The 27,140-nt window shown below is 38.0% G+C and overlaps 2 protein-coding genes across 22 annotated transcripts in view; both read left to right on the forward strand.

Moving 5' to 3' along the window:
* ehmt1a (euchromatic histone-lysine N-methyltransferase 1a) overlaps positions 1–150 on the forward strand; it is a 37,674-nt gene extending 37,524 nt beyond the window's left edge. Inside the window, exon 25 of the transcript XR_004341329.1 lies at positions 137–150. The gene's annotated coding sequence lies outside the window, so the exon portion shown is untranslated. The remainder of the gene's footprint in view (positions 1–136) is intronic.
* cacna1ba (calcium channel, voltage-dependent, N type, alpha 1B subunit, a) overlaps positions 1–27,140 on the forward strand; it is an 88,780-nt gene that overhangs the window by 15,940 nt on the left and 45,700 nt on the right. For 14 of the 21 annotated variants that reach the window (XR_004341327.1, XR_004341328.1, XM_032579790.1 and 11 more), the window contains exons 4-21: positions 5,031–5,122; positions 6,849–7,001; positions 7,443–7,630; positions 10,972–11,075; positions 16,656–16,771; positions 16,882–16,971; positions 17,273–17,356; positions 18,222–18,437; positions 19,699–19,811; positions 19,930–20,042; positions 20,123–20,254; positions 20,925–20,997; positions 21,094–21,211; positions 21,360–21,427; positions 22,800–22,906; positions 24,641–24,676; positions 25,334–26,095; positions 26,856–27,019. Coding sequence is in view for 19 of the 21 variants with exons in the window: in XM_032579790.1 (XP_032435681.1) it covers positions 5,031–5,122; positions 6,849–7,001; positions 7,443–7,630; positions 10,972–11,075; positions 16,656–16,771; positions 16,882–16,971; positions 17,273–17,356; positions 18,222–18,437; positions 19,699–19,811; positions 19,930–20,042; positions 20,123–20,254; positions 20,925–20,997; positions 21,094–21,211; positions 21,360–21,427; positions 22,800–22,906; positions 24,641–24,676; positions 25,334–26,095; positions 26,856–27,019 (2,729 nt within the window). In the remaining 2 variants the exon portion in view is untranslated. The remainder of the gene's footprint in view (positions 1–5,030; positions 5,123–6,848; positions 7,002–7,442; positions 7,631–10,971; positions 11,076–16,655; positions 16,772–16,881; positions 16,972–17,272; positions 17,357–18,221; positions 18,438–19,698; positions 19,812–19,929; positions 20,043–20,122; positions 20,255–20,924; positions 20,998–21,093; positions 21,212–21,359; positions 21,428–22,799; positions 22,907–24,640; positions 24,677–25,333; positions 26,096–26,855; positions 27,020–27,140) is intronic. The other 7 variants (XM_032579794.1, XM_032579778.1, XM_032579791.1 and 4 more) reach the window with 3 other exon arrangements.

The following is a 27,140-nucleotide window of genomic DNA, read 5'->3' on the forward strand; positions in this document are numbered from 1 at the left end:
CAGCTTGTGAGAGAGCTGTGTCTATTTATAGATGAGCTGAATGAACCAGCATTTCATATGCACTTATGCTGAACACCACACCCAGTTTATAAATGTTGACAAGACGTTTTTTTTCAGATTTATGTAATATGTTAAGTGTCCTTTTACCTTACTATATGTTAGCTGAACTTGGTATGTTGTTCTGGGTTCTTTTGTCACTTCCTGGATTCTGGAGTTGTCAGTCTACTTGTGGAATACTCTTGCTAGGCCAGTCGGGGTAAGGCTGCATGTTTTCTTTATTTGTAAATAATGGTTTACTGTGGAGTTCTGGAGTGCTGCTTTTGGAATTTTTAGCCTTTTAACCTTTTAGACAGTCACTATTTAAGAGGCTGCAACAGACTGGTGACCTGTCCAGGATGACCCCGCCTCTCGCCCGGAACGTTAGCTGGAAATAGGCACCAGCACCCCTCCTGACCCCTCTAAGGGACCAGGGTGTACAGAAAATGGATGGATGGATGGATGGATGGACTGTTTAAGACGAATTATGCTTATAAATGTGTGGCAGTAATCAGGGATAAAACTGAGGGGTCAAATGATTTAAAGGGCCACAATTAGAGAAACTTCAAGAGAAAAAAAAAACCCCAAGAAAAACAAAACAAAACAAAAATGCACATCCATTTTTTGGAAACAAGTAAATGTTTTGATTGTGTTTATAAAACTGCCTGTTTCAAAAACCTCTAACTTGTTGCATCACAATTTTTTGCCTAGCAAGTAAAACCCAAGTGGAGCTCCACTTACAAAATGATCCTAAATATCATCTTGTAATCTTTGATTTCTGTTGTTCAAGGAAGCATAATAGTGGACCATTAATGAAATCATCATGTAAAAACTGTTTTTTTTTGTGGACACTGAAGTTATCTTTGTCTAATAATAAAATGTGTTTGATGATCTAAAACATTTCAATGTGACAAAAGAGCAAAATGATGGAGTCTGAAAGAGGGGAGCATATTCTGTTTAGGGCTAAATTTCAGTGGCAGTAAAGAGAAAAGGCTCCATTCCCATAACTTTAGAAATAACAGAAACACAAAGGGCATGATTAATGTTGATTAATGTTGTTAGTTTTTTTATTATTATTTTTCAACACAGAACATAATCAAAAGTTGCTGGTCACAACTGTACATTATTACTGTTATTATTATCAAAATTATTAGTATTTTTTAAATTAATTGTTTATTTGTTTTTAAGCAGCACCTCCTCCAACTCTCAGAGCCCTGGGCAGCCTGCTGCCTAACCATGGAAAGTTCTGCAGTGAGAAGGACCTCAGACCATCCACACAGTCATCTGGTCGTCTAGGTTTAAACAGGAAAATTTGAATTACTCCTTCAGTTTTCTCTGTGAGATCACTGTCATCTCTGACAGGCGATGCGAGACTCCATCCAACAGAATGTTGCAAACTCTTAGAAAGTGGGAATTCATTAGGTTAACCAACAACTGCTGCTTTACGAACATTCCTTTGCAAACTAAGTATTGCTCACTCAAAACACAACAGTAATATAATAATGTAGTTATTATGAACCACACCCTTCAGCCTGCTTTGAGTATTGGTCATTTCTGTCATGGTTTTCTGTCAGTCAGCCAGTTTTGACAGTTCTGGTAACATACTGACATCTGCAGTCTGCTGTGCTCTCCTTCTAGCCATGCTGCTTAAATCTCTACCTTTTTTTTTTGACAAACTGAAAGTGTTAAATAATTTTATTGCAGCTCATCCTTTTATACCTAAAGCATATGCTTTAGGTATAAAAGGGTGAGCTGCAATAAGCTGCTTTTATGCTTTTAATGCTTGGTTTTGTTCTCACAGCTTTTTCTTGGAAATCTTTTGGTGTAATAACACCTCTGATTGTGTTGCTATATTTAAGGTCTGTTAGCTTTAGCATGGCTTCCAGCGCTTTGACTGCTTCTGCTGCATGTGGCACTTGCTTAGTTATTCCTCTGCCTTCTGTAGTGATAATTGCTCATGCAATAAGCTGAGACTTTCTGTAGCTCTGGAGGCAGGAGTCTTGGAACTAGAATGGTTGTTGAAAACAATCTAGTTAATAGTCAAGTCTCATCAGATCCACCCATAACCTTTATCTTTATAGATTCCAGATGCTTGGACCTAAGTGAGTGTGTCATAGAAAGAATTGTTTCGTCCTGTCCAGTGTTTCTAACAGTTTCCCCCTGCTCAGTGGTCTGAGAAGCACACATTGAGATTTAGCAGCTCCATGGTTAGAAACATGAAACAGAGAACCTTAGTTTGTCTTCCTTTATCCAGGGCACACAACATTAAGTCATATCTGAAACAGTTATAATAGCTAAGTGTAAAAATGATTAAGATTTCTGTTCATGTTGATGGTGGTTTATTTATGATGAGCTTCCAATTACTTCATTGTATATTTACTCATAAGTACAAAACAGTCATCCAGAAAATAGTTCAAGTAAGAGCAAAAGAAAATGTTAGAGAAGGATTCTCAAGTACTGACTGACTGGTTGTTGTTAACAACCGATTAAATTTGTGAAAATTATATAACCACAGACCAAAATAATGTGCAAATTCTGGTGTTAAAAAAATGGATAAAATGGCATTGTTACAAAATAACTATTTCATTCAGAAGAACCATGTTAGCCAGTATTTAGTGTAAATGCATACAGCACAGCAGGCTCAGCAAAATAATGTTAAAACAAAGAAACTTGTGTGCAAACAAGACTTGAACATAAACTGTAGGCGTGTTTCTGTCTGGAGCGTTTTTGATCAAAATGTGCTTGACCTTCATTTAGTGAAGCCACTGCAGCTTCACTAAGCAGCCTGAAATTGTACCCAAGTAAGAGAAGAATTACATCCAAATAATATGACTGAAGTAGAAGTACAAAGTATGGTGCAGTAAAACTCCTACCAGTCCTGTTTTCTGAAGATACTACCCACCTCTGCTGAAGGGATATTTGTGAGAAAGTGTTGTGTTCTCCCTCTTCTCCAGTGTTTCTCCTGTGGCTGTTAGTTTCTAATGAGATTAGCCTCCTCTGTTTCCATGGCAACACTCTAAATGGTCTCTGCCTTGGATTCCCCTCCCTAAGTATTTCTCTGTTTTGTTCCTTCTCTTGCTCCTTTTGCTGTCCATCTGCTTTGGTCCATAACACGCATCGTTCTCTGCCCTGCCGCTCCCGCAGTCTGCCTGGTGCTGCACCAACACAATCACACTGTGATACAAACTCCCATGGCCAGCAGTCTGTGTTACAGTGTTGAAGAAATGGCTCTGTGCGGCAAACGGACCTGTGGGGTAATATTATTATGAAACATCAGTCTGATGAGAAAACATTAATTATAAGTTCAAGGAGCAAGTAAAAAGGGTTTTACTGCCACCTATTGAGTGAAACAAATAGAACATGTAGGCTTTGTTGGTCCAAAACAATTTTTCAGCCTTTAGTGCTACAAGCTGAAGAGCAGTCAAAGAACAGAACCGTGGAATGGTTAAACGCCTTGGTGTGCAGAACCTGTGTGATGGCATCATCTGTGTATCAGCTGAAATAATAACCAAACTGAGAGGTGGGAGGTTGGCTCTGCTTATCCCAAGATTCAATGTTATAAGCACATCACTTTTTCTTCACTGAAAACCTCTCATTTACACCTAGGGGTGTAAATGAGAAGTGATCACGTTCACACTTTCTTAATTAGTTTACAATACTATGACATCACTCACTGCCACAGCTTGCCACACCAGATAACATTATTCATTAAAAACACATAAAAGCAAATAGCAAAACTCATGACTTATGATTGCTGGCACAGTTGCTCACAAGTGGATGTGTGAACAGTGTGGTGAGTTCTGATGTATGTGTTGTTTTGTACAAAACAAACAAAAGATGAGTAGGGAAAGAGGGGCTCCTGAGGGCTGAACAAACGCACACCTCTAAATAAAGAGTCAAATTTTATTTAGAAAATCTGAATACATTAATGAAGGCCAAGAAATGGTTCATACACACAACCCTTTACACACTGGATTTCAAGGTCTCCAATTTGACCTGGTTCTACAGCTCCACCTTCTGTCCTGCTGCATTCTTTTACAGATCAGTGTAACGCTCTTGTTTGGAGCAAACATCAGAAAATGTACAGTTGTGGTTTCCTGAGAATCTGTGGCAATGGGTGTTGTTAAGGAAATAAATAAGTCTTACCTAAGGTGAAACACTGAGTCAATCAAGAACGAATCAAAATGCATTTTGATTGTTATTTTGTTAAGAAATTAAGCAAAGAATATAGCAATGTACACTGGCTAGTCCAGGGAAGGGAAGAAAAGATGAAACTACATCGCTTTTAATTTCCACCAGCCCTCTTACAAAGATGGAAGAAAAAGGGAGAATCCCACCAGTTTCAGTTTACTTCACACCTGCAGACTGTGACCCTGGACGGTTCAAACCCAGTTCAGAAATAACCTTTATTATGTTTTTCCAGCGAGCTGCCTCCAACATGAAGGGAGCTTTATAGCTAAAATTTATTGCTTGATTGATTGAAATAAAGCAAAGTTTGACATAACAGTGTCCAGACATCAGGTCAGAGTGATCAGGTCAAATGTTACACCTAATGACACTGCATAAAAATTATTCTTAAAGCTCTGCTTTGCAATCTCAGATCTCTCTATTAGGATTATCCTCACCTTTTCAACGTTAGATGGAAACTTTAACAGCAGGTCACTGTTCCTGTAGTTGATGGCAGCAAGCTATGGAGCTATGTGAAATGGTTCTTCATGAGTTCTGATGTCTGTTTTTTGTTCAAAGTCTCCTGTAATTTAAATGCCCATTTTTTTGGTTTTTGTTAATGTCAAAAAGAATGATTATGTAGTTGTGGTGATTATTTCTTGTCTTTCATTGTTATTTATGATGCAGTGGTGTAAATGTGAGCAGCAACTGCATAAGTATAACACAGTCTTTTTAATATTAATATGTCAGTCATTTATTTTGAGAACCATAAAGGAGTCAGGGGAATATGAAACATCTGGTTGTGAATCTGTCTGTTGTGTATGTAGGATCCTGGCCACTGTAGGGGCTGATTTTGATCTGAGAACACTGAGAGCAGTCAGAGTCCTGCGGCCCCTCAAACTCGTCTCTGGCATTCCAAGTAAGTTTTCAAATACTGAGGCTGATGATGACAACAACTAATAAAGATTGCAGCTTGCCATTGTATGCAGAGATATTGGTGTAGCCTTGTTTAGGAAATGTTACAGTAAGATATATATATATATATATATATATATATATATATATATATATATATATATATATATATATATATATATATATATATACAGTATATATACTGTATATATACAGTACAGACCAAAAGTTTGGACACACCTTTTAATTCAATGAGTTTCCTTTATTTTCATGACTATTGACATTGTAGATTCACACTGAAGGCATCAAAACTATGAATAACACATGTGGAAATATGCACTAAACAAAAAAGTGTAAAACAACTGAAAATACCCCTTATATTCTAGTTTCTTCAAAGTAGCAACCTTTTGCTGTGATTACTGCTTTGCACACACTCTGCATTTTCTTGATGAGCTTCAAGAGGTAGTCACCTGAAATGGTTTTCACTTCATAGGTCAACCTGCCCTGTCAGGTTAATAAGTGGGATTTCTTGCCTTATAAATAGTCATGAAAATAAAGAAAACCCATTGAATTAGAAGGTGTGTCCAAACTTTTGGTCTGTACTGTATATATATACTGTATATACAGTATATACTGTATATACATACTGTATATACAGTATATACTGTATATACAGTATATATATACAGTACAGACCAAAAGTTTGTATATATATACTGTATATACAGTATATATATACTGTATATACAGTATATATATATACAGTACAGACCAAAAGTTTGGACACACCTTCTCATTGAATTCAATGAGAAAGTGTGTCCAAACTTTTGGTCTGTACTGTATATATATATATATATATATATATATATATATATATATATATATATATATATATATATATATATATATATATATCTCCACAATGTATTATTTTTCAATAATTTATTTTATTTTAATCTCATTCATAAACACTTATGAATGCAATTAGCAGAGTTTCAAACCATCACCCCTTGGTGTAAGTGGGGTTCACAGGTTTCAAAATTAAATAATAAAAACATAAATCAGTTTACACAGTTTAGACTGGGAAGATGCCAGATGACAAAGGGTTTTGTCTGGTTGGATGGAAGCACAAAAGCACTTTCCTGTATCCTACAAAACTGTAACTCATTTCACAAAATGTTTCCTCCATTGCCTTGAAAATAATCATTGCAGCTGAGTAAAAAATTGCTTACTTCTGTTAAAAAAAGATCACATATTACTGCAGTAACCATGAACTAACTTATAATCCTAACTACTAACCTGAAAATTATTGTTTATTTGCCAATTTATAATAAGCTTTCGTCCATCACCTGGAATGGTAAGTGAAAGCCTCAGCCTGTAGTCTGAGCAGGAGAGATCCTGGTACAGAACAGTCCTGTTTTATTCATGCTTCATTCATGTAGTTGCCTCTTACACCTCCTGCTTTTCCTCTGACTTAATTTTTAAACACCTTATACATATAAATGACTAACTTCATCAGATAGTAAAAAATATCTACACCTAAATCATAATATTTCTAGTTTGCATCAGCCTGTTTCCTATTATGCATTTGCCTTGAAAAAATTAATTAAGTCCGACCAACTTAAGAGACAAAAGCTGGTTAGCTTTTATCTCTCTGACATTAGAGCATGAAATATCCTAAATGTGTTTTTTAAGCTTTGCTTTAAGGTGTTTCTCATATCTGTTCTTAGGCCTTCAAGTGGTGTTGAAGTCCATTATGAAAGCAATGGTACCTCTGCTCCAGATTGGAATGCTGCTTTTCTTTGCCATCCTCATGTTTGCCATCATCGGCCTGGACTTCTACATTGGCAAATTTCATCGAACATGCTTCAAGAATGGAACAAGTAAGCAAGATCAAGACAAAAAGGGTTTCATCTAAATTCATGACCCTCTTGAACACTTATCATTTTAAAAGGATAATTTTTTTAGGTGTTACCAAAGTGATGGATTTTCTACTTGACATATTTTGATCTGTAGCTTTTCCAGCTATAATGCTTGTTTGTTTAAAGGCACAAACAAGTATTATAGCTTGCGCATATCAGTGTCACATTTCTTATGCATATCAGTGAGAATTTGGTGGATTGTGGGACCTGCAGACAGATAATATCCCAAAAGATCTGTGGTTTTTGAATTTGACAGCTTTTTAGTCATCATACGTTGATCTGCCTCAAAGCTGCATGATATTTGCAAATAATTTCTTTACTTCAGACCCAACGTAAAAATTAGGATTTTTTTTTTATTTGGTGTGTTTAACTGTGTATAAATGTGTGTGTTTGTGGTTGTAGAAGAGCAGGTGGCAGATTTCCCTTGTGGACCTGAACCTCCAGCAAGGACCTGTGGCAAAGGGAATATCTGTGAAGAGTACTGGCTTGGACCTAACTTTGGGATCACAAACTTTGACAACATCCTGTTTGCCATTCTCACTGTTTTCCAGTGTATCACCATGGAAGGATGGGTGGACATCCTGTACAATGTGAGTTTTACTACAGAAAACATCTGTGTGGAGATAAACAGATCCAGATGTGTGGTTTGATGTCCTTGGATCTGGTCAAGTCAGGTCTTTTTATTTAGCGCTCAGGCTATGCCGTCTTTAACACTGTTATCTGCATGGTGTCTTTGGCAAATCAGTTTGGATGACATGCAAGGATACTACATTTCTAAATTCATGAGATGTAAATATTTACAGTGAAACTGAAGTAATTATCAAATATTTATCTTTTTTAAGGTTTTATTGACTCTAGTGGCCTTTATTTGATAGTTAATTGACAGGAAAGTGGGTAATGAGAGAAGGGGAAGACATACGGCAAAGGTCGCTAGGCCGGAAATCAAACCTGCGACAGCCACGTCGAGGACTAAGGCCTCCATATGTGGGTTGTGCATAACCCCTGCACCACCACAGCACATCCCATCAAAGATTTATCTGTATAAAATAGGGGAGACCGGGTATGGTTGTAACACTTTTTGCTCCAGCACCTTTAACTCGCAGAATTTTTGAGCTAGAGTTTTCAAACTTTTATACAAAATACCCACATTTGTTTACTACAAATGGCACCAATTCAAACCTCTGCAAGAATATCACAGACCGCATGAGTTCATGTCAAATACATGGTGTTCCTTTGTTACAACCTACCCCGCTACCGAGGTAGGTTGTAACACCTGCTGGGGTAAGTTGTAACAATTAGACAAAAGAAGCAAAAACAGAGGCCACACCATGTGATATGCTTCAAAAAGAGGTTTACTGAATTAAAAGAACAATACAAGAACAATGTCTCTCTCTCTCTCTCTCTCTCTCTGTGACTGACCATAACTCAAATATACTCTGTTTGTGTGTGTGTGCATGTGTGTAAATTATTCTACTAGAACAAACTTCCTTAACATGTATAATGTATGCTTAATGAACACTGAACAAACATGTAGGTCTAACAAAAACCAATGTCAATGTGTGTGTGTGTTTGTGTCTATGTGTGTGTATCCTTAATCAGAGTCACAGTGGTGACAAATGAGTGATGGTAGCCCAGGAGTGCAGGCTTGGTGGGCCCAGAGACTGCATAGGGCACATTTTACCCACACTTCCTGTGGCTTTGAGTTGCCAAATGGCTCCATACAGACAACACAAAAATATTCATCATCTGAGGTCTCAGAATCCTCAGCATTGGCTTTTAACATTTTCTTGGCAGGCTTTCTCTCCTTCCTCTTTTGCTTGCCTTTATTCTTTGCAAAGAAACTCTTCCTTACATTTTTGCTTCCTCTTCTCTGTTCTTCTTCCATCAGTGCTTGTTTCACTGGTGTGTCAGTGAGTATTTCAGATTTCCTTTTCTTCCTGATCCTGCCAGTTGTTTTCCTTGGCCCTGCTTTTGGAAATGGCCGCATAGCCAAAGGATTGAATGCCTGACCAGGAGACACCCCCGAGGTGCTTGGCTCATCTGGAGCACAGGACATGGTCACATCATTAACTGAAGAGGAGCCAGAAGTAGTAGTCTCCAGGTGAGTTGGAGGAGAGGAGGCCGTCCCCAGGTGAGTTGGTGGAGACTGCGGCTGGAAAGCTCCAGATGTCAGTGATGTACCTGGGTCAGGACGGTCAGTGACTTCTGAGGGTGCATAGTCACACTCCTCAAAAATGTCAGGATTGAAGGGCCAAATACCTGTGGATTGGAAACCGGCTTGAATGTTTTTCGGTGTTGCAGCTGCAGGCAGAGCAGTCTTCACAATACTTGGAATATCATACTGTATATCGTCATCGTCTTGGCAGGAAATAGTCAGCCAACACTTCCTCCTGCACCTCAGAGAAGACTTTGTTGCTGCTCCAATAACCTACACTGGGAAGATCACTGGACCCCTGTTCTCTCAGCTTCTGCAGTGAATTGCAGTATCTGCTCAGTGTTACATGGCAGATCCCATGCGCCTTCGCAACTGATCTGACTGACTTGCTCTTCTTTGTGACCTCATCAGATGCCTTTTTTAAAACATCTGCAGGCACACCTCTATCAGTCTTTCGTATCCACTGCCTAGACCTTCTGTAAAATTATTAAAATCAAAATGTTCTTAGTTGTATGTAAGGGGATGGTTGTAACACTTTTTAAAGATGTGTTACAACCCACCCCAACCCTGTCAGCCATGTTTAGCTAGCTGTAGTAGCATAGCGGTTTGAAATTAGTACAGGAAAATGCATCACATTTTGCCTGAGAAATTACACTTTCATCTAATGTAAGTCATATGGTTTTATCTGCTACAGTATAAGTACTAAACAAAATATAGTCATGGTCAAAAAATTTACTTTCTTACCTCAAAATCAGTTTTTTCTCCTTAGTATCTGCATGTGCCTGTTTCCAGCCTTGACAATCACAATATGGGATTGGGGAGGAAGCGGGTAAACACTGAAATGATCATGCGACTCCTATCTTATCCCTGATTGGTGGAACTGGTGGTGTTACAACTCTCCCTATGTTATAACCATACCCGGTCTCCCCTACAGATGTGCGGATAATGAATCCCAGTCTAATACATTATTGAGAGCAATACCATGCATGTCCTGAAATCTCTCTCAAAAAAAGCTTGAGTGTTGCATGTTCTACATTACTTTAATTGTTTCCTGCTTAACTTGCTTATAAATTATGCTCAGGTGCTGCAGTATCCATTTTCCTAGCAGGTTTCTACAGGAAAGCCTTTATATCTTTAACAGTTACATACTTTATATAAAAGCACAAATACTCATTTTCCCCCTGTCTGACAGCAAATAAAACTAAGGGTTTGATATTTTATGTCAGTTATGATTTAGTCAAGCACATGTATTTTATACCCTTCAGACTACAGGGCATGACTAAGGGTTTTGTGCATTTACAAACCAGCAACTTCAGAAAGTTTATTGCTTTTATTGGGGGGTACTTTTACAGATTTCTCACCAAATCATTGAACCCGTCTTCCTGCTGAACAGCATGATGGCTGGACACACCCATGGAGTTAGTTCTTACCTATCACTGTATCTTCTGCCTCCTCTCCACCACCAGTGTCTGGGCCCTGAGGGGAAGACGTCTCTAATCTTCATAGACAGTGGGTCATTCTCTTGGTTTCCATCGCCATGTCTTCCTCCTGGGTCTGAGCACCAAAGACTTCGATTTGTCAATTAAACTTTCTAATACCCACTCTCTTTGTGTTGAATATGCTCCTCTACAGTAACAGACACATAGACACATACTGTAGACTATCATGGTTTTAGGATAGTTAATATATGTATATGTAAAAACAGATAGAAAATGGTTCTAAGTGTAATAATAGGGATGAGTCATTAAACCTCTGTGTCTCTGTGTTCGTGTTCAGGCCAATGATGCCTCTGGGAACATGTGGAACTGGCTCTACTTCATCCCTCTCATCATCATTGGGTCGTTCTTCATGCTCAACCTGGTGCTGGGCGTGCTGTCGGGGTGAGTACAGCCTGCAAACAGACCTGAGCAGAGGGCTCCAAAGATTCTTCTGTACAATACAAACAGGTTTTTTAAAAAAAACTCTCAACCAGACATGCTTGTCATTTTCTGAGGTAGTTGAAAACACGTTAGTTACATGTTCTCTGCTTTTTCTCATCACTGTTTGCAAGAACAACATCTGCAGATGAGAGGCACAGACCTTACACTGCACTACTCATTTTTCATTTGTGAAACTACTTGACCTTTACACCAATCAAAATCCATTTTATTTGAATCCCCTTTTATAAGAAATCCCATGCAGCAAGTCAATCTTTGGACTATTCATTAGAACTTGAGCTCATCAGCTCATCTAAAGATTTTGGACTGGAAGACTGTTGTTTTAAGTTGTGTGCATAGCAACATAAACATAACAGAATATTTTCCTCAAAAAATAGGAATTGATGTTCTACAAAATCTAATTTTGTTACCTCATGATAGGCCCCATGTAACATGTCTAAATCACAGCATTCACAGGAAGGAAAGAGTGTGATGGCAGCTGAAACATTTGCACTTAGAAATGTTACTGTTCTGTAGCTTTTTGACATCCAACATTTAGAACTGTCTCCTCCAGTTTGTACACTTTTCTTGCACTTGCTAATTTAGGTGAATTCCACATATGCGGCAGAACCAGTAAAATATTAAGACTTTATTGAAATGTTAATTTAATGATTAATTTATGAGAGCTGTGGCTGACTGCATATGGTGTTCAGAGCTGTTCAGTGTCATTCTGCTCCTTTATCAAATCAACAAAGGTAGATAACATTGTCAGAACCGTTAGAACTGAATTATGGACATGAGACATCTATGTTTTTAATCTGTGCTATGTAACATTACTTTACTGCTCACACTGTTCATAAAAAGTAACATAAAAGTAATGTTTTATAATGTTCATAAAACTTAATGTTTTATTAACGTTAAACAATATGAAGATAATGTTTTATGAACATAATCTTCAGTATGATCTTTCCAGGTTTGTGTTCTTTAACACATCTGTTCTTTAAAGCATCTTTATGTATTACAGCTAATATTTTCATTTAGTTCTCAGAGAACTGTTTACAATACTTGAAGAATTTATCACTTAATTATTTTCCATTTGAATTTCATTTTGCCAAAGAAAAGGTTCCTAACACTTGAAGTTAAAGCCATCAATTTAATCAACATGGCATTAAACTCTCTTTAAAATCAAATAAAATTCATACTTGTTAGAAAAATTATTCTCCAGGTTCATTTACTTATGAGTTTATTTTACGAGTTATGTTTTCATATTATTCTTTTTATATTATTATTCTCATATTATTATTCTGTTTTATGTTTACTTAACTTCTCTCTTTTGTTGTACTTTATTAATCTTTTGTAGTACATTATTAACTTTGTTTAGGATGTTTGCCTGGAAGCTAAAAATGTTAAAACATTCATGTGTTATTAGCTCCATGTGAAACTGATTAGTTGTGGTCAGCCACATGCCCTTGTAAGGGCATGTCCACAGAAGGTTCCAGAACATAAAGATCGTTGGTCAATTTTCTGTGTGACTGTGTGAAGAAGCCCAACCTCATTTTTCTATACAATAAAGAGTAATGCAAAGAAAGATCTGGCAGAGTTGATTCCAGACAGTGTTTGACAGCGATTTTTTGCGTCTGTTTTCAACTCTCCTCTTCTGCAGAAATGTAAATCTTTGTCTCTGGTTGATTCTTTGCAGGTTAGGACATAAAATAAACCTATCAATACTGATTAAGTGTAGGCTATTGTAAGATCCAAAAATGTAGTTGCAGTCACATGTAAAATCTGTTGTCCAACATCATCTGGATTGATTCCTTTTGTCTGGGTTATGCAGGAAACAATTTAAAACAGGTAAAGTTTACTCCATTACTCAAACTTTAAATTTATAACCTCCTTTAGAACACATTCCTAAATTAGATCAAGTGTTTGAAAAGCATTTAATTTTTGCTGTCTAAGCATTATTTTATTTAGTTTTTTATTTATTTATTTCATTGACACTTGTTTTAAAACAGAGAAGAGCTGTTCACTAGGTTACATTTGAACATGTTCATGTTAATCTTTTAATAGAAATGTGAAGAGCAAATTTATGTTAATTCAACAGAGATAAAATTGTAATATTTTGCTGGTCAGCTATATGCACTCCTTTGTTTACACAGAGTGAGACTAAAAGATCTGATTTGTCCATTTTCCTCCGTCCATTGAGGTGTGAAAAACAAAAGTGTAGTTATTTGAAAATTCAAAGTAATGTTTTGAAATGTTTATACACTTAACTGGTTGAATTATTCTTACTCAGTCATTTGATATACAGACATACATTGTTGATTGTACGTCATCAACAGATAGAAAGACTGTATGGAAGCCTGAGAGGGCAGTTAGCCTTCACCTGCCTCCTCCTCTTCTCTGTTGTTGCTCAGATCTCCTGTTCTCTCAGTGGAAGTTGTCAGAAGGATTTACACTGAACTGGTGAAGTGAAGGTCACTGATGCTGTCTGACTGGGCCCTGCAGGGGCCGTGTCTCTGTTGAAAGGCCATGATCTGATCTTTATATCCCGAGGTGTGTGGGGGCATAGACATGCTGGTTTCAGAGGCCTCAGGCCCTCAGGGACATTCACCAAACTATAATCCCAATGGTGTGTGCAGGCCAAGGACTGATGTGTTTACAGTCAGTTAAATTCATAATCATGTACTTGGGAATGTAATTCCACTCATATCCATGTCTGTGCAGATTAGAACTATGTTCAGTTTATGAAACTGATGGTTTGAACTGAAACAAACACAACCTTCCAGGCATACTTGGTGAAGAATTTATCATATGGCTCAATCAATTCCTTATTTTTTCTTTTTGTTGTTTCGTGTCGTTTTCAACAGTTCTGGCCCTTAAGACAGTAGAATCCATCTCTAAAACACATGACCTGCCTGATAAAGTTGAACTGAAACATTTTTACCACTCCTTATGAAATGATTGTAACAATATGATTTATTCTTGATAGTTGACTTTTTGATATGATATACATTTTATCAGTCTAGTTCTATCACAGTGAAAATAAACCACAGTGAAAAATATTGAGTTCATGGGCAGCAGTGGATCTAATTGTTTCCTGCTTCCAGGAATAGTAACTCTCTGAGTTCTGTAAAATTCAGTATTTGTGGGGTTTTATTAAGAATTGAACAGGAGTATTACAGTGTCTGCTTGTGTGAACGTAGCACAAGAAACCATTGCGAGTGATGTGAATATTTTTACATATAAAGGGAGTACATATGGAAGTAGCAGTCATATGTGCAGAACAGTCCAAGGTTCAGCAAACCATGACAAATGTTGTTACGTGTTCTCTTTCTCTGGGAAGCAGGTGAGCAGACCAGGCTGTTCATGTGATGTAAGAGAAAGCATGACTCATCAGACTAGACCTTCTGTGTCCTGGTCTGATCCTCTACCATGGTAACATTCCTTTCCTGTTTCTATCCTCACATGCACTCATGTGTCATCACAACAGACATTTCAGTCAGTATAGCTCCAGAGAAAGAAAACATTGTGGGCTGTGTGTAAGTGGAAGCGCTGAAGTGTCCTATTTGTTGTAAAGGCAGTGAGATGTGCTCATTCTGAGGAATATCTGTCAGGAAGTGGAAGAGTGTGGTACTGGAAACTATCTTCCTAGAAACACACACACACTCCTGCAGCCACACATGAAGATAGTGCCCACAAAATTAGATTGAGAATGGCCCCCACACACACACACACCCACCCCCCCCCACACACACACACACACACACAGTGAGGTAGAAATCCACTGCAATGCAGGATAGAGGGTTCCCCTGGACGCACCAATCAGAGAGCGGGGATGGACTGGAGAGGACTGGCTTCCTCTCTCTCTTTCCTTCTACAGGATCCATCTCTCAGTCTGTCTTCTCCATCTTGAACTTTTTTCCATTTCCTCCTTTCTCTGTCATCTCCTTCATATTTCAGTTCAATCCCTCCTCATTGAACATAAAATACACAACTTCTATTATAAGTTCAGTTCAGGTCGCTTTATTTATATAGTTTCAAGACAAAGACTGTTTGTTATGTAGAATTCATATGGGTCAAAATGTAATTCAAATCGGTTCCGTTCAGTGAAATTCATTCATTGTAGTGATGTTGTCTTATTCCAACCATATTGAAATATAATGCAATCAATTAAGATTAGACACCTCAGACAAGTAAGAACAAGAAAACACATTTTGTCATTGTATTTATTCAAAAAGCCAAAACAGTGTTTTGAAGACCAAAGAGTACAAGCAAGAATCTTATAGACACAGTTTCACAACGTTAGCAACATATTCAGAGAGAAGTCTGATTTAATTTCCCCTTTCAGTAAGCAAGGTACAGACTGCTTAGAATAACATTAACATTCTCTTTTGAAATGAATCCACAGCACAAAGCACAAAAGTTTTCATACCTTAAAGGTCAAGTTTAGAGTTCATGATTTAGTTTTCAGTCCATTTCAAGTCCAAATCCAGCTCCCTGTAGCATCCAGTCCTAAAAGCTACAGAAACCTTTATATTTATGGACATCTAACTAAACATGCTGCAGTGTGAAAGGAACCACCAGTTGTGCTTCTGTGGAGGATTCAAGTACAACTCCTACACTAGATTGTCTGTATATAACAAAACAACTCAAAAAGAATACTAACATTTTTTTATTCTCAAATGTCATCACACTTCTATAACGATATTGACCATTGGGGGGATAATTGTTGTATATTTATCCTGACCAGTGACAGTACAGTGAAGGCCCATTGAGCTACTGAGTCTAATGAATTTTGTATACCTTTGTTTATTGACAAAATCAAGCCAAATAAGTCAGTTCTATTTTGACCACTGATTATAGTACTAAGACATACAGTTAAAATCAAATCATTGATAGTTATTGATAGTAATTATTGATAATTTAACATCCTTTGTTCACTGCTGATTAAAGTAAAAATATGTATACATCATAATTTGTTTCTCTTTATTTAAATGCACAAAAATAATTTTGAAACCAAGTCCTGTCACACCTCCCCCATTGACCCAAGTTGAATGTTTTTCTTTAATAAATTAAATCACTGGAAAAATGCAGTACTTTTATCTGATATTAAAACCAGTTTGATGTCAAAGATTTAAATTTGACAAAAAAAAAATAAAAAATCCAAGAACAATCCAAATCAGCTAATGCTCATTTGGTTTGCTCTTCACAAGATAGACCCACTGTTCTCAGAGTTGGCTGAAGCTTACTTTGCTGTTCTACATGGTGATGTCAGGTTGAAACAAATAATCCCACAGGCCAGTGCTAACTGAATGAAGAGAAAAGAAATCTCCATGAGTTGTGTAGCGCGTTGTCTAAACCAACCAGTTCAGCTGCCAACAGTGGGAGGACATTAAATGCCTCCAATTCTTGCCTCCTTGTCAACAGTTAATAACTCCAGGATCCATAGTTTGTTTTATTTAATTCCCCCCCCCCCCCCCCCCCCCCCCAAATTTAATAACCATTTTTGGTTGTGTTTTTTCTTATTTTCTGGGATTTCTAAAGAGAGTTTGCAAAGGAAAGGGAGCGTGTGGAGAAGAGGCAAGAATTCCTGAAGCTTCGTCGACAGCAGCAGATTGAGAGAGAGCTGACTGGCTATTTGGAGTGGATCTGTAAAGCAGGTTGGTTACTCACACAAGCACACATACGGAGTCAGCCACAGAAACACAATAAAGTTAGTATACAAGAAAGTATTTTATTGAAAACCGTATGAAGTGTAAATGTGTTACAGAAGAGGTGATGTTGGCTGAGGAAGACAAGAACGCTGAGGAGAAGTCTCTGGATGGAGCTTGGTACAAAAGGAAACATAACCCCAACTCTGGTGAGGGCTGCCGTCAGCACAGACTGACTGACTCACAGCAAATCAAAATTCAACAAAGCCAACCAAAGCATTCATTTAAAACTGGAGGAGCTTGTGATCCTCCACCTTTAGTCATAAAGTAATTATATTGCAATGTATAATAAATAAATGCACAAATACAGTGAGCTGAACTACCTGTTGTTAAAAAGAGTTTTTTAAATTGGTTGTTGTGAGGAGAAAAAGGACCTGCGAAAAGCCTTTTTAAGTGAGACTCATCAAATATCATAGCAGGAAATTATTACTTGGTTCCATTTTTTTGCAGTGCTGAAAAGAACGAAGAAGAGTAAGAATGACCTCATCAATGCAGAAGAAGGGGAGGACCATTTCACTGACATTTCATCAGTTGGTGAGCAGAATATATACAACATACCTTCTGAACGCCATACAGAATAAAAGACAGAAATAAAACTTTACTATCACATTGAATGCTGCTAGAGTATTGCTGGACTTTCACATGACTGCCATTAAAGGTGAAAATATATATTTGAAAGATTTCTGTTCTTTTCTGAGACATATTTGTGGCTTCCAGTACTTTCTTTAGATTCTGTGGCACTAGTGGTTTGTTTAACCATTGCTTTACATTGAAAAGAGCACAGAGAGAAGGATTAGATATGCAGTAAATAATCAGGGGTGGAACCTCAAACTTGTACAGCTTTATTGAGGACTGACATTCTTAGTACAAGGATTTACCAAAACATAATCTAAAAAATACAATATTGGTCCAAATAGTGAGTACTCCACAGTTTCTCTAAAGTAATGAGTACTCCACAATTTCTAAAATTACTAATAAACTAGAATAATCTAAAAAGTATAAAATTGGTCTAAATAGTGGATTCTAAGTTTATTCTAATTCTTTTTCTGGGTTAAGTACTCCACAGTTTCTAACAACTAATGAAATACAAAAGAGGAAAGAGTACATTAGGGAAGTATGCGCATAGCAACATGCAGATAAAATAAAGACATGAGTGATAGGCGGTGACATCACAAGACCATGAACCGCGTTGCTAGGTCTCCCAGCAGAAGTTCGATATGATGGTGTTATTGAGGTGCACTAGTAGAAATGTCTTCTTTGCTAGATAGTGTCAACTTCAAGCACACTAGTGAGTCATTCAGAAAAGTAACTATCACAGTTTTGTACAGTTCTGATAAGACTCAGCTTGGTGTGAGACCTGTGAACTTTATTGGCATCTTTGTGTGTTTCATTCCTACTGCCCCCCCAGGGTCGCCATTTGCACGTGCGAGTGTGAAGAGCAAGAACGAGAGCTCGTCTTACCTGAGGAGGAAGGAGAAGAGAATTCGCTTCACCATCCGCCACCTGGTCAAATCCCAGACGTTTTACTGGACTGTATTATGTCTTGTTGGCCTCAACACACTGTGTGTAGCTATAGTACACTATGACCAGCCAGAGTGGCTTACGTATGCATTATGTGAGTAGCAGTTAACATGTTTAATGAGTCAGTTAAGTCTTTTTGAATGACTGGTATTATTAGATTCTATTGACTCTACTAACCACACATTATGTGGAGTTTTTTTTAAAAAGATACTTTTCTCATCACCAGAATCTCTTCAAAACAAACTACAAATCAAACTCTTATGGTTAAAACTTGTTAGAAGATCTTCAGATCTGTTATATTTGTATAATGGTTCAAATATTGTGATAAACCTTTTCAGTGCCCTGTACCACAGAATGTAACCATTACTTGTACTCAACAGTGATAAACCAATTAGCTGCCAAGTAGTCAAAATTTCCTTTACTTGGCTCTAAATGGTGATTAGTAGGTTTGGATGCATCGGCTAACAACATGATGCATTTGAATTGACTTCCACTAAAAATTGTTAGAAAGAAATGCTTTGATGCATAAAGAAGGGGATAATTTTATCAGTCTCTCAACAAACAATTAACCTGATCAAGTGCACATTTTTCTTCCAAGGTCAAAAGTGTTTTGGATTAGTTTGTTGAATTAAAAAAATGTCACATAGACCAACTTGTATGAGTTTGTCTCTTTAATAGCATTACCAGGGTTTTCGACCTCCCCCCTGAAGTCCCGAAAGAGGGTCAAAAGACCCTGGACTCAGGGTCTTTTGACCCTGGACTCAGGGCCCTGGCCTTATTTACATTACTGTAAATAAGGCCAGCAATGTGGCCTTATTTACAGAACAAAAGCACCTGTTCACACCTGCTTATGGGATGCTAGCTAAAATCCTTCAGGTCAGTCGACCCGTCTCTGGGCTCCAAAGGTAGAAATGTTAAATGACCCTTCTCTGGTAATGCTAGAAAATCAGACTCAGCAGGTCAGACTGAAACCAGTCAGTAAATTCTTGATTGTTACATTTCTTTTATTTAGTCTTGTATTGCAAATTCCAGAATGTTTTTGTTCATCTCCATAAATCAGTCAGACAAGGTGGAAAGTTGAGGCTCATTCTGAAACATAATGTAGCACATCATGTCTAAGAAAGTCTTAATGATCAGGCAGGGACACCACCAGGTTTTCTTGTACATAAGTGGATGAGACAGAACTTATTTTATATAAGAACCACATCTATCCTGAAGCAAACCCTGTGTAATATTGAGGGACATAAGTATATCACATCAGCTCCAGGCAAATTTACACTCAGATCAAGTATTTAAATCCCACAAAGACCAGATATAATACTAATGTGTGTGTTTTTGCTCATTTTCATGGAAAGACCTGGCCGAGTTTGTGTTTCTGGGCTTGTTCCTGGCTGAGATGACCATGAAAATGTACGGCCTTGGACCCCAGACCTACTTCCACTCTTCTTTTAACTGTTTTGATTTTGGGGTGAGGCATCCTGCACTGCTGGGAACTTTGTCATTGCATGTGAATATGATTTGTCACCTCAGTGATTTTTACCCAATATATGTGTACGCCTGTGGCATTTATTTGCTTGTGTTTGTAGGTCATTATTGGGAGTATTTTTGAGGTGGTCTGGGCTGCGATCAAACCTGGTGCTTCATTTGGTATCAGTGTCCTGAGAGCTCTGCGACTTCTCCGGATCTTCAAAGTTACCAAGTCAGTCACTGGGACTGTGTGACTGTTTCAGACTGATTATATCTTATAAATGCTGTGAATTCATGTGCTTCTGTGTGTAGGTACTGGAACTCTTTGAGGAACCTGGTGGTATCCCTACTCAACTCTATGAAGTCCATCATCAGTCTGTTGTTCCTGCTCTTCCTCTTCATCGTGGTCTTTGCTCTGCTGGGAATGCAGTTGTTTGGTGGACAGTGAGTCTTTTTTGGACATGTTTCTATGTAGTTTTTTGTAATCGGTAGCTTTAAAAATGGATTCCTGTTGAATGTGACTTTTAGATAAACTACACCATATTGTGACTCACACGGGACTGGGCTAAGGTTTTTAGTATTTCATTTAAAAGGATCCTATTTTCTCCTGACTTTTGACATTTAATGTATCTTAAAGAACCAATTATTAAAACATGTTTAGCTGTATCTTAACCAGATGGCAAAATTAACAACATGTACACTGAGTGCTCAATTATAACGCAATTTGTAGTTTTGAGGTTTAATTTTATTGTTGAACAACTACAGCTCTCTTGGTCAATACAAATTGTTAACCTCTCAAACTTGAATATTTAAGAAAAAGTAAAAGTGAGATTTTGGCTTTCTTGGGACAATATCTTTGTGTGCATGATTACTGAGCAACTATTAGTGTGCAGAATTATTATGCAACTGAATTAAAACTGAAAATTTTCCCATTTCACTTGTTTATTATTTAGTGTCAAAAACACTTTGCTTTCTAAAGAACTGGGTTTCAGATCTCAGCTGACATCAGCAGAGAGTTTTCTAGAACAGAGATGAAACTGAACCCAGAGAGAGATCATACTTCATCTGAAGAAGACCTGGGGGGGGAATTCAGAATCGTATGTCCTCTCTCCAGGTTTAACTTTGAGGATGAAACTCCAACAACCAACTTTGACACATTCCCAGCTGCTATTCTCACTGTGTTTCAGGTAAATACCAAATCCTCTATTTTTTATTTGTTTATTTACAATTTAAATCTTCTCTTGTGAACTGGACTCTATAAGCAGGTTTTGTCTCTCTTTCAGATTCTAACTGGGGAGGACTGGAATGCTGTCATGTACCATGGGATAGAATCTCAGGGTGGTGTGCATAAAGGAATGTTTTCCTCCATTTATTTCATCATTCTCACTCTTTTTGGAAACTGTATCCTGCTTTGATGACCCAATTCTACTCATTTAACTCCTAGTCTCATGCAGGAGATTCTTTATTTCGACATAAAAAAATATGTAGCTGTTAGTACTGATTTTTTTCCTGTTCTTTGACATTCTTTTCCCTGAGCCATATTAACCAGACACACTGCTCAACGTGTTCTTGGCCATCGCTGTTGATAACCTTGCAAATGCCCAGGAGCTTACAAAGGTATTCAGTTTCATCATTAGATGTTGAGGGATGATCCCGGATTGCATCTATGTACTTCTGTACCTTTTGCTAAATAAACGTGTTGCACAAAGTGAGCATTTCACTTTTCCAAGCTGGCCAACAAACTCAGATTGGATATGTGGCAAAGTGTAAACGCTGTGGGGAAGAGGAGGGCGCTGATGCACCCACAGTTATGAGATTGGAAGGACTTTTTTGTGCCAAGAATACAGCCGAAACTTAAATATGAATGCCATACAGCATTATTCAATAAATTAGGATATATGTCCTGATTATGCTTGTTAGATTAATAGTAACTTTTGAAAATAAAAACCTTTTAGCTGCTATTGAACATACTAAGTGATATAAAGAAGTTAAAACATCAGTCGTCTCATTTATTTACAAGTGCTAAAAAACTTCAGCACTTGATGTAAGAGAGGACAGTTAAAGTGTAGAGTGACCATCGATGTACTGGATTGGCTGTTGCCTATCAGCTCCTAAGCTAGTGATGTGAACCTGGTAGATGCCATTATTATGCATTGAGTGATGTCCACAGAACTATACTATTCTAATGCAAAATGAACAGGAATCTGTCACAAAAAAAATGTTTGTAGCCCCCATTTTTCTTATTAAATTTCTATGAAATGTTACTTATTGTTTTAGAAAGATACATAGCGTACCGCTGGAACGCAGTGGTATGCCCAGCCTGGAGCTGCCCTGCTGCAGCCAGTTCCAGGCTGGGTTCCAAATGATGATCATGAGGCGGTGCACCTCACAGAATAACTTCACCTAGTAGCTTATCTGTAACACCTAAAATAAAATACTTATTTACATCAGACTTTCTTTGAGCTGAAAGAAAACATTGTCTATCATGTTATATTTATTTTTTCCCTGGCTTATTTTTTGATATTATATTTAGAATTCCTAATTGCACTTTCTGAAACATTTGATAAAATGTTTGTTGTTGTTTTCTTTGTTATTTATTAAACAACTCTTTTCCAATAATTGACTGTTATACTCCTAATTGTGCTGAGTGAACAGATTAAAGTTGTGTTGTTTTTACTTTTTTGATGAATCTTGTGAAGTTATTGGTGTATTTAAGTGTGATGTACTGGTGCAGAGGTATTAAGCAAATCTGCAATTTATTTATGTTTGTGTTTTTTTTTTAAGTTTAAAATGAGTGAATAAATTCAAGTTTTCTTTATCATACTGGTATCAGCCGACACCAAACCTCAGATAAATGTATCAATGTTGAAAGTGGAAAAAGTGGTTCAGTCCATTCTTTATGAATATTTTACATGTGTAGGGCAACATTTTCACAGGTAGACTGGTAATCTCTTCTATTCTATTTACTTACATTTAACCTACTATTCAGGATGAAGAGGAGCAGGAGGAGGCCATCAGCAAAAAGCTGGCTCTTCAGAAGGCTAAAGAGGTACAGGAAGTCAGCCCTATGTTGGCTGCTAACATTTCAATCACAACGTAAGTGAGCCTTTCCTTATTTTTTCAATCTTCTTTTATTTCTAAAATCAGAGGAAAGGAAGTCTTGTTGACCTGAGGGACTCTGCTAATCTGTTGCTTCAACCTAAACAAGCATACTAAAGGGCTTGACAGGATTTTAACGTCTTACTGTAATATTTACCCAAAAACTCTGAACAGCATTTACAGAGGAATATTTTGTGTTTGTTTTGTAAAAAAAACAAAAAAATGACATCTCTCAAAAATTTTCCTCCAGGTTGAAGAAAAAATATGTTTTAGACACCAGCGTTAAATAGCTGCCTGCTGGGTTGAAGCAACAACCCAGCTTATCAACTATTCTGACTGTGAAGTAACACCAACCTAAATATTCCAGTGCCATCTCATTGAAATACAAAACTCAACTTCTGTATTTGTCATATTACCTTTGAATGTTGATGTGCTTTTGATAAAAATAACATTTGACTTTGATCCAAAATCTCTAGTCACTGGTTTGTGAAGTTTCTACTTGACATGGTGGTTTTAGATGACCGGACCTGTACTGGATGCAGAGAACACTGAAAGGAATCATCCTGATCAGATGTCCAGATAACCTCCACTGACAGCTAATTGTTTTCAAAGTTATAACTGAAGGCAACTGGACTTCTCTTGTTATCTTGAAGACATTTCAGTGTTCTTCCAAAAAGCTTCTTCAGTTCTTAAACTTAGGTTGAAACTCTCAGGCTTATACATTTTATTCAGAAACAGTCACACTGATAGAGTAATGGAGGTCACTATCAGTATCTCCAATACTAATAGTGACAAGTGTGTCAATTTGTGCAGTGTGTTAATCACGTCTCAAGGTGTGAGTTTCTGTGAAGCTGCCTGAGGAGACCAGACAAAAAGATGAAACTTTAACCCTTAAACATCTTTGTTGTTGAGTTTTCATGTTTCACATTGCTTCTTTCACTACTCTCTCAAACCATGTTCAAAGTGCACATTCTTGTCTTCAAGGGAGAGTCTTTAGTCTTTGAGATGTAGATAAACTGCTGAGTCTTGACCTGATGAGTTGGTTCTGATGTGTTGTGCCATCCTCTTGTGTAGCTGCTGCTTTGTTTCTACAATGTAGAGGAGTGAACAGTCCTCTCTGCAATGGGCTGCATGCAGCCTGCATGTGTTTGGGATTTTTGTCCTTGTGTCCTTTTAATACTTGCTTACGGAAACGTATTGCTATCACACAGGAAAAAAAAAAATTGAGCTCTATCACGTTACGCTTCCGTAGATGGCAGCTTCTATCTTGTCACAGTCGAAAAGTAAAAGAGAAAAAAACAAAACAACAAAAGCCATCACCTTAACAACGGAAATGTATTTTAAGTTAACAGATATGTAAAATGAATTGGTCCAAACCCTGAGGTACTCCATAACTAACATAGAGAAGGTTTATTATTACCATGAACTAGCTGTTCACTATTTCATACTATTTAAACCAGACTAAGGTAATTCCCTTGATGCCTACAATATATTCAAGCATCTGTAGAACTTTAATGAATGTTAAAGTAGGAGCAAGAAAAAAAGCGTATTTTCTGTTTTAAATTTTTTTTTGCTATATGCTGCTCATCCTATTTTTAGTTTTCAGAAATAGATCCCCTCCCTGTCTTCTTCTTTTGTGCTTTTATGTATAACCTCTGTTTTCCCTTTCAAGTCTCCCTCTCCCCCCTCTGTATTTCAGTACCGCTTCTTTTTTATGTGTTTGTGCTGTAGGAGTTATGTCTGCACCCCAGTCCACCACTACCTGAGGTAAAAACCCAGCTGTCTCCACACAAGGTGGCCAATGATGTTGGCCAAAACATACATATCCATGTGATTAAATCAGAACTACCTTTTATTCATAACACATTTCAGGCTTTTCTGTTCATCTTGTTTTCCATTTGAAACTTCCTGGATTTTGACCTTTTTCAGTTGCCATTATGACTGTGTTGTGAACAGATTGACATCTGCTCTATTACTGGCATATTAACCTGGAATTATATCTGTAAAATCAGGGGAAACTGGAACTAACTACAAAAGGTGCATGCATACAGTTTATTGTAATCTGAAAATACATTTCAAATGGTTGTGTATCAAAGCATGGTAATGGAGCCATGCTTGAACTTCAGCCATGACCATGAGCAGCTCTCTCCACAGCAGACTGGGATCTCTGGTACCAGTTTTCCACTGTGCTCAAAGCCCCATTGCACATATTATCAATCATTCAGCATTGAAATACAATTTGTGTCATCATGGGATTACAAAATGTTGTACTTTTGAGTTTATACACCATAAACACCTATATCCTTTGTATACAAAAAAAGCAAGAACAGAATTGAAATTATATTGTGCATTACTATGTAATATCAGTGTTCCAGCGCTCATGTTTTTTTTTTTTTTTTGGTCTTTGGTTTCTTCTTTACTTAGCAATGAGCAGCAGAGGTCAGTCAAGACGATGTCTGTCTGGGAGCAGAAAGCCAGCCAGCTGAGGAGGCACAATCAGGCGAGCTGCGAGGTCTTATATGATCCCGAGGAGTGTGTCCGCCTCCCCTCTGGCCTTCAGATGCGGCCTGACATGAAGACCCACCTTGACCGGCCCCTGGTTGTTGGGCATTCTGATATGCTGTTGATGAGAGGCCATCAACATCACCGTCACAAGCCGGGCACTCCGGAGGAAGCAGAGACTGCCGCTGATCCACCGTCCACTCCGCCTCATTCTCATCACCGTCACAACCGCCACAGAGACAGAGGGCGGGCTAAAGTGAAAGAAGAGCCCAATGACAGCGGTGGTGACAGTGGGAAAGACGGGAGGCAACACGTCCATCACAGCCGCTTCAAAAACCATGACTACAGCTGTAGACAAGAGGAGAAGAGCAGGAGGTCCTCCAGCAAAGACAGGAGCAGGAAGCATCACCATCACAGTTCAATGGATGAGAGTGCAGGTGGGGAGGCCACAAAAGAGAGAGAGCATCGGCATCATCATTCACATCGACAGTCCAGAGGGGGGAATGGGACAGTGAATGGTGGGGGTCGAGGCGAGCACAGGCTTCACCGTAAAGATGGTCGATCATCTAACAAGGACGGGGATAGAGAGGGCAAGAGGAGGAGGCATCACACACACGGGTCGAGGAGTCAGTCCAGGGCTGAAGGAGAGGAGTCAAACGAGAGAGAGGAGCCAAATACTAACAGGTACAACTATTCATCAACAGGCAGACTTCACTTCTGTCTACTATTTCATGTACTTTCAACACACTGATTTAGTTTACTGTCAGCTGCAGGAGATCAACACAAAATTCAAATTCAGACACATTTGACATCCCTAAACCCCAGAAAGAAGGGATATGTACAGTTTGTTAAAAATCTTAACAGAGGTCATCAACTGTTAATGTGGCTCTCACAGCTTGATCTGAAACACAAACTCACCAACCATCTTGTCAGTAAAGGATCAGATCCATGTTTGCCATCAGAACCGCTGTAACTCTCCATGGCATCGAATTACATAAACCTCCTTCCCTCCTCGTTGTGATGCTTGCTTTGAACATAAGAAAATCATCTTCACCAAACCATCATAGCAATTTAATGGCTAAATGCATTAAGTTGCTGTCATGGTTTGTCAAGTGAAGAGATTTAAAATAAGTGGTGAATGTAATCACATAATCTATGTGGAAGTGGAGTTAAAATGAAATCTGTAATTCCATCCATCAAACAACAAAAAATATTCTGACTCCTCAAAGCACCTTGGATGTATGTTGGAAGTTATATAGATGGAAGCTTGACCCTTGACACTTTTTTGTCTCCTATTTTTACCCACAACTTGTTTATGTCACTAACTGCTATAGTGGTGAGCTGATAATGCTCTTTCTTTTAGGGATCAACTCTTACTGAGTCAAGTTTCAGGTGACCAGGGTTATGAAAACACTGGAAGATAAACATGATTCTCTTGGAACAGGTTTGGTGACTCAGATGACATTTCCCAGCAGCCAGGCTCTCTGGAAACGTCTAGCCAGCCAGAGGACTCAGACAACCAGAAGAATGTCAGAAGAACAGGCCAGACCTCCATCCGCATTCCCCCTGTGACTATCACCACACCTGGAGAGATTACTCTGATACAAAGTTAGTACCCTAATTCAGAATGCATATTTATTTCCTGAGTTCATTGATTTATTTCTCCAAAGTCTCCTAGTTATTCCACAGTGGTTGTTTGGACATTTTATGTTGTCTTGTAAAATGTTGG

This window comes from Xiphophorus hellerii, chromosome 12 (genome assembly GCF_003331165.1).
Source record: "Xiphophorus hellerii strain 12219 chromosome 12, Xiphophorus_hellerii-4.1, whole genome shotgun sequence".
NCBI classification, from domain to species: Eukaryota; Metazoa; Chordata; class Actinopteri; order Cyprinodontiformes; family Poeciliidae; genus Xiphophorus; species Xiphophorus hellerii.